Below are 7,793 nucleotides of genomic sequence, written 5' to 3' on the forward strand. Positions count from 1 at the left end.
AATGTTTTTCTTTTTTGATTATCAGTCTCAGCACATACCAGTTTAATGTTTTTCTTTTTTGATTATCAGTCTCAGCACTTCCCCAGAAATCCCTGCGGAAACCAGAACGGCATTGTCCTCCGTGATAAGGCTCGAAAAAAAAAAAAAAAGAAATCCGACCATGGTAAAAACACCATCTACCAAAGAGACAGAAATTGGGAAAACTGCTTTAATAAACAGCTTAGTGTTTTCAATCCTGGTAGAGGACGCTGAATCCAAGCAGAATCCATCCATAAACAGAAATTGAAAGAGCCTCTTTCGCATACCTAAAATCAAGAGATACCTAATCAAATTATATATTTGCTGATCACCACTATAATTAAGAAACGTATTATTTTAACTCCATAAAATAAAAATATTGTAAGCTAGCCTGTGCCCATTACGAAAGATATGAAAAACATATCGTTATGCGCAATAACCTGCATTATTCACGGCATTCGTATCCATCGTAATCTATATCGATCCGTTGAAGCTCACTTTCTAAATTGCTTCCAGCAGTGGCTGTTCTTTCCTAAAGGTGTAGACATTGACGAAACTGTGATCATTGTCGTAACAACATGATCGGACAGGCCGATGATCTGTGTATCTCTTTAAGAAATGTGTGTACCAGCGAACAGAAAGATTTGGGTACCTCTTCAAATCTCTATGTTTGAAATCCACGTAATATAGCCCGTAGCGGATTGTATAACCATCTAGAAACTCGAAAGTGTCAACAAAACTCCACACAAAGTATGCGCGGGCGTTTGATCCATTCCTGCACAAACTTCCACTCCAATTTGGTAAGCACTCAGCCATCACATCCTATGTTGTCAAACAATTTCATAAAAAAAAAATGTAGACTTTTATCTTAACCACTATGGGATAGAATAAAAAACTTTTTCTTAATAAATTTGGAGAAAATAAAGTAAAGAAAAAACAAAACAAAACCTCCGAATCAAGATTAATTTATACTCTTCCAAATTTAATAAATATAAATGAATTTATACTTTTCCAAATTTAATAAATATACTTGTCTCCTTTTATTTGCATGGTCTCCTTATTATTTTGCAAAGAAAAATATAAACAACATTTGAAGTTGGAATACGATATGGTATTTGGGTAATGTACCTGACAGCTGCAAGCAAGCTTTGAAGATAATCATGGAGGTAGGCTGCCCTTGGCTTATCGTTTAATGCGTCCGCAAGTGGAAGAGATTTATTGTTGGACCGCCCATATCCTACTCATGGATGTGAACACAATTCAAAACAGGGTCATAGAATTTTCAATACTGTAGTACAAGCACAAGAAATACCGTTTTCATAAATTATTAGAGGAGGATTAGCATAGTGTCCTTTGAAGTATTCCAATAATGCTTGCATTCCCCATGGGACAATAGGAAGTCCATCTGGAGCCAGCTTTAATCAAACAACAGTATGAAGATATTAGTCCACCCTCCATCGAGATGAACGTATTAAGTGCACAGATGAATATATGATAATATGCCTACCTCACCAATAGGAATGCCATTTCGGTAGTCTGCAATTATAAAATTGTAGATGGGTTAGGGTCCAAATCCTATTTGGAAAGATTTTTTTTTGGATCAGTACAAGATGTCTAACTTATAATTAACATAAATCTCTTTAGTAGTATATTTAAAAAATACAGACCATTGTATATTTAAAAATGACCTACCAACATCTAATGGCTGAGTTTTGAATATGACAACTTAATATAATTTATAAATAATAATCAGATGTTTAACATCTAATTGTCAAATTTTAACGTAGACTTTTGCATGAGAGTGTTCAGTTCGATTACAATTGCTATGGCCTGATAAAAAAAAAATCATCTTAGTTTACCATCTCTTAAATCATAGAAGAAAATTTATTTCTTAACCTTTATATGCTGAATACATAATAGTTTTATTTGTTTGTAGAGCATTCGATCAAAGGAGTGCCGGCTCTAGTTTTTAGTTTTTAAGTATATACCTGAAACGGTTGCCAACATATCTTCTAGTAAGTCTCTTGGGGTTAAATCCCTGTAACTAGGAGCATCCGAAGCATAACCAGTAGTATAATGCATGAGACCAATGAAATCGAAGGAGCCCCTCAGCTTTTCGGATTCTTGTTTGGTGAAAGAAGGCAATCTGGAGCCTACAATCTTCTTCATAGAAGAAGGGTAATCTCCATAAATAACAGGCTCTATTATCCTGCTCAATCAGAGAATGAATTCACACATTAACAATGGAATTTAGTCAGACAAACGCTGAGTGACTTTATCATTATTTGTTGGGTTTTCTGGTTCTGCCATTACCAGCCATACAAGAAATCTAAGACTCTTTGAGTCGCAGCGCTGTCTTCGGACGAGTTTGTCATTGGTACATACCACGGGGCATAGATCGAGATGCCGATGGAACCCTTTTGCTTGCTCTGCAAATATGTTAAATGTCAATAAACGAAATCAAAGAAAAGTGTGATAATTGGGCTGTAAAATACCCATTTACTGGCAGTTACCAAACACTGCAAAGATTAAATACATGCAGTAAGGTAATGATTGACAGACTGTTTTTACAATTAAATATAACTAACCTGTTTGCTCCCGGTATGAAAATAAAAAGGTCTGACTATAAACATGAGTCCGTGATTAACTTACTACATTGTATTTAATATTTACCTTACCATAAATATATTAGTGATCATATTTCAATTCTACTCAGTAATATAATGATTATAAAGATGGAAGAAATAAATAAATGAGATAGTCTGATTATGTTTTTTTTCTCGTGAAAGTTATGAAAACTCTGGTTATATTTTGAAGAAATTTGGTGGGGATTTTTGTAAATCTAAATAAAAGTTGTCAAACTTCATAATTTTAAGCACTTTACGGATTTTTGATGGTGTTCAATCTATTTCCATCATCAAAAACATGATTTAAATACTGTATCTACAAAGATTTTTGAATTTTTTTCTCAAATTCCAACCACTTTTAACAGTAAAAACAATTCTTACTTCTAATTACATGTTCAGATAACCTGGGGCAAAATGGATTAAAATATAAGACCTGGAACTTCTCCCTGTAAAGCTCTACTGTAGCCGCATGGGATAACAAAACACGTTGAGCAACAATGTATGGTTCCACTGTGGAGTTTCCAGCACTACAATTGCCAAACGGGTAAGAACATCGTTGAGGTGGCCATACACCAAGATCATAACCCAGGAGAGGAAACGCATTCGCTTCGTTAAAAGTAGTCCAATACTTGACCCTGTCACCAAATTCTCTAAAGCAAACTTCCGCATATGCTTTGAAGTCCTTCCTGCACACAACACATGATCATGTCATTAATATAATATTTTTAAATTTAATCACACATTCAACTACTACATTAAGGTGTCTGGTGTTGGAAATAAAACCCGTCTAATAGTAAAAAAAAAAATTAACTTTCTACCATTAAATTTAAATTTTTTAATCAAAAATTAAAAAAAAAAAAAAAAATTATAAATTGAGAAATGATTCTCAAAATAAACTCAAGAAAAATTATATTTAAAAAAATAAAATAATAAATATTTTAAAAAACTTAATTTTTTATATATCCAGTCAATTCAATGAACTAGCTGCTGCAAATTATAAAAAAACCTTTATCAAAGGAAGAAGAATTAATGCTGCTAACAAATTATAAAAAAACTATCAATGTTAGGTGGTGTACTCGTAACCAGTTAAACAAATGGAGGGCCTCTTCATGAAGAGGCATCTTTCATATATTGAAGGAAAAACCTACAGTGCAGATCAACACTAAGGAAATAATGATAACAACTTTTTATGTTTATTTGAAACAGATTAACAAGTTTATTTACTGGTGACATGTATTTCAATAAATTTTATAGAAATAAGTGTGTTTTAAAAAGTGAAGTGTTGTGATGTTAGGTTTTTATAGTATTAGTGATTTCCTATTACTATTGTCATTGTAGGTCTTACTGTTATCGTCCCCTGTTATCACCATATTGTTATTATTATGCCCTATAAAAGCTCACTATTGTTCTTATTGTGACATTATATTATTATTGTTATGTAGAATATTGTGACCTTTAAACTCCTATATATAGAAATGAGGTTTTGTTATTTGAATCATCCAAGAAATTGTTCATTTATATAATGTAAAGGAAATTACCCCTAAAAAAAACTTATTTTGAAGTCGTTGATCCATATTTTGTTCTATTTTGTAAACTAATTTTGTAAACTAATTACAATATAGTCTCATAATATATATAGGAAATCCCAATTTTTTAAATACACTTTAACACTGACTTGTGAACATTGTCATGGTGGATCCAGATTTTTTAAATACATTTTACACTAGGCTTGTGAACATTAAATAAAACACTAGACTTGTGAACATTAAATAAAACAGTAGTAAAACATTTCACGGTCAGAGAAGTATAGTAATTCCGTATCTCGATTTCTTTTTAAATTATTTTATATACAAATCTTTTGGTCAAATAATTCTTAATTCATCCTATATCAAATTATTTGCGAACATTACAAAAAGAAAATATAAAAATAATAAAGCATTACACTATCCGGGGATTGAGCCATCCGTCATAAGCATCTTCCAAACTTTGAGGCAGATCGAAGTGATACAATGTGATATGTGGCTCAACACCTGCAAGATTTGTACCAATCAATCACAATGCAATGACAGCGTTGGCACTATTTGGATTTTAATGAAAGGCAGGAAAGTTCAAGTTCATGATGCTTTTCTCATCATATTACCATGGAGGATAAGTTCGTTGATAAGATTATTGTAGTATTCAACGCCCTTGGGATTGACGACTCCCCTTCCATCTGCAGGGATGCAATTCCTGTAAGTTAAAAAGAATTATATTAACAAATATACTTCTAGGTTTCTCAATTGTCTATGAAGGAACATATGTGTATGTGTATTACCAGGTATAAGTCGAGACCAGGAGATGGAAAATCTGTAAGCGTCTAACCCCATTTCACTCATGAGAGCAACATCCTCCTGGCAAGTAATTTCATCATCATCCATGAAAGCAAACACTAATTATAAATAATAAAATTTGAAGTAGTTAATTATCACAATCACATCTTTCTTTCAACAAAGAGAGGAGTAGTAGAAGTTGTTACTTTATAATGGTGATATTGATCTGCTGCAACATCTCCTGTGCTTTTATCGGGCATGTTACCTGTAGATCATTCGATGCTTGATGTTAATATCCAAAAATGAACTATGGAAACAAATATTGTTGAGTGAAGGGTAAGGGGCGACCTGCGTGGGTGAAAGTATCCCAAATGCTGGGTTTCCGGCCATCCAATGCTGCAGCGCCTTCAACCTGCACATAGCCCGGCAAAGCTTAGCATCAATGTGTATATAATATATAAGGCAGAGTCATGAGAACAAGCATTGGCGGACCTGGTACGCAGAAGTGCCTGCGCCAAAAATAAAATCTGAAGGAAAGTCATGTCTGGTTATCATAGACTTAGACTCCGCTCGATAAATGTTAGGAGTGGTGAGAAAATAGAACCCAATTAACACCCAACAGACCAGTGCCGATCTGTCTGCCATGCTAATAATAAGATACCAAATATTTCGTGGAACTCTGATAAACTACAAATAAAGAACGATAATTGAGCTGTGGATGAAGAAGAAACAAACAGCGTGGAAATGAGATATAACACTACACGACACAGTGAATGATATTGAAAGGAGAAGATTCGAACCGCATGAGAAGGATTAGTTGACTTCGAACGTTCAGGCATGCGTTTACGCGTAGGTTCCGTGACACTTCAACTGCAATGATGTATTTGTATTTGACATGTTTTGTCCTCGATTCTCATAAATGCTTATAATATTCGGAAGGTTTCGAATATAGTTTAAGTTAGATGGCTGTATTAGCTGGAAAAAAATTTGGAAAGTTGTTAATTTTCAAAATTTTAGGTGTTTTGGAAATTTGTGATGATATTAATATAATTCAAACACCCTCTGCAAGATTCTTTTAAATTTTTTCCAGGTTTCAAACCGATAGTCTAAAGAATTCATCCAACTCCTTATATATATAAAATTTGACTTAAATTTTGATGAGAGTATCTTATTAGTGAGTAGACCTTATTATTAGAATCAGTAGCCATATTTTATATATATAAATCTGGTGAGTTCAACTTTTTGGTGCGTCGTTTTTAGCTATTTCATGAGATTTTGATAAAAGCTGATATTGATAATTTTTTTAATATATTTTTAAATTTAAAAATGATTGAGCGATAGTTTCCTTTTGATATTCAAAGTCTCGGAAATTAACCCTTTAATATTACTTATTGTAAATGGTTTAATAAAATATATTATATATATTTTTTAACTTTGAATAAAATTTATGGAAAAAATAAAATAAATAAAATAAAATTATATATATAGATATCATTTAAAAATAAAAAATAAAATAATTTTTATGTATATGATTAAATTTTGATTAAAAATATTTAAAATTTTATTAATTTTATAGAAAATTTTAAAAATATATATTGAAAAATAAAAACATAAATATTTAAAATAAGTTAAATAAATTTAAGGTAAATAGATTTTTTTGAATAAAAATTAAATTATATATATATGTATATATATATATATATATATATATATATATATATATATATATATATATATATATATATATATATATATATATATATATATATATATATATATATATATAGTATTTGGTTTTATTTATGGAAGTAAGATTAAATATTATTAAAAATATTATGTTTTTCAAAAATAGAAAAATAGTTACACTTTTATTATAGGAAATATTATCAGTTTATTTTTATTTTCATATTATTTACATTGCAATAGTTTTTTTTTAATTGTGAACTAACATTTTCTATTAATTCAAGTGTAGAATATGTCATGATAGATCACATATCACAAAATTATGGTTCTCATTCTAACCACACTTGAAAATAGAACCACATTACAAATACATTGAGAAAACTAGATGGTTGAAAATAAATAATCCAAAATAATCGAAAAAATCCCTAAACCTAAAAACACCCAGTCTTCATCACTGATGAGGAAGGAGGATCGGGCCATGATCACCTCGCCTATTACCAGGAGTCGGGGGAGCATGGAAATCTTCATGAACATGAGCTTCCATATGCTCAATTCGGCCTTCCAAGTGCACTAGACTTTCTAAGATTCTTTTTTTCCCATAATGCAACAACACCACCTTATCTAGCATACACCACTTGTTTTATTTAAGGTCGTTCATGAAACAATATCCTCATTCCTATCCTCATGTCGAACCTGATCCATTTTATCCAAAAGCTTTGAAATCTATCAAATTCCATCATTCAAGAAATCGAAGGGAGGCGACATCTAAATTCTGTCTGGAGAGTGCATAATGAGTTGACCAACCTCCTCCTCTAGACTGTGATTTTCTTCAGGATGCACTACTCCATGGCCTCATGGATCCATGCCTCAATGGGCTCGACCTTATTGTCTAAGCATGGACCCAGGTTTTATCCAATTGCACCAACAACCCAGAAAGTGCAACCTTCCATGTTCTCGCAAAGCAATCATGCCAAACTCGTCACTAACAAACCTCCACTACCGGAGGATAATTGTCACACTAGAAGATACCCTTGATTCTCAAGACCACAAACCAAACACACCAGATCTCCCCTTTACCAGCATGTAGAAATAACTCGAATTTTTAGCTGCTAATGAAATTAGACTGAAATCAATAGACATAAATTTCTTCTACTCA

General features: G+C 32.0%; 1 protein-coding gene across 1 annotated transcript; it reads right to left on the minus strand.

The window, feature by feature from the left end:
- Positions 1-461: 461 nt before the first annotated feature.
- LOC149201739 (beta-glucosidase 22-like) lies at positions 462-5,549 on the minus strand. Its single transcript, XM_089403000.1, has 13 exons — positions 5,447-5,549; positions 5,303-5,366; positions 5,161-5,219; positions 4,960-5,035; positions 4,786-4,857; positions 4,588-4,675; positions 3,079-3,331; positions 2,332-2,447; positions 2,007-2,227; positions 1,526-1,554; positions 1,331-1,433; positions 1,147-1,255; positions 462-793 (listed from the first exon to the last, which is right to left on the minus strand). The coding sequence occupies exons 1-13, from the start codon at positions 5,507-5,509 to the stop codon at positions 520-522; spliced, it is 1,527 nt and encodes a 508-aa protein (XP_089259126.1). The 5' UTR covers positions 5,510-5,549; the 3' UTR covers positions 462-519.
- Positions 5,550-7,793: the final 2,244 nt, after the last annotated feature.

This window comes from Pinus tabuliformis, chromosome 2_1 (genome assembly GCF_031772625.1).
Source record: "Pinus tabuliformis cultivar Carrire ecotype Pingquan chromosome 2_1, CPIR1, whole genome shotgun sequence".
NCBI classification, from domain to species: Eukaryota; Viridiplantae; Streptophyta; class Pinopsida; order Pinales; family Pinaceae; genus Pinus; species Pinus tabuliformis.

Excerpts from the sequence above, each read along its gene's own strand:
- LOC149201739 (XM_089403000.1), bottom strand. The coding sequence starts at position 5,509 with ATGATAACCAGACATGACTTTCCTTCAGATTTTATTTTTGGCGCAGGC. Across the intron at positions 5,220-5,302 it reads GGATACTTTCACCCACGCAG|GTAACATGCCCGATAAAAGC; the intron begins GTCGCCCCTTAC and ends AATGATCTACAG. Across the intron at positions 2,228-2,331 it reads TTAGATTTCTTGTATGGCTG|GATAATAGAGCCTGTTATTT; the intron begins GTAATGGCAGAA and ends CTGATTGAGCAG.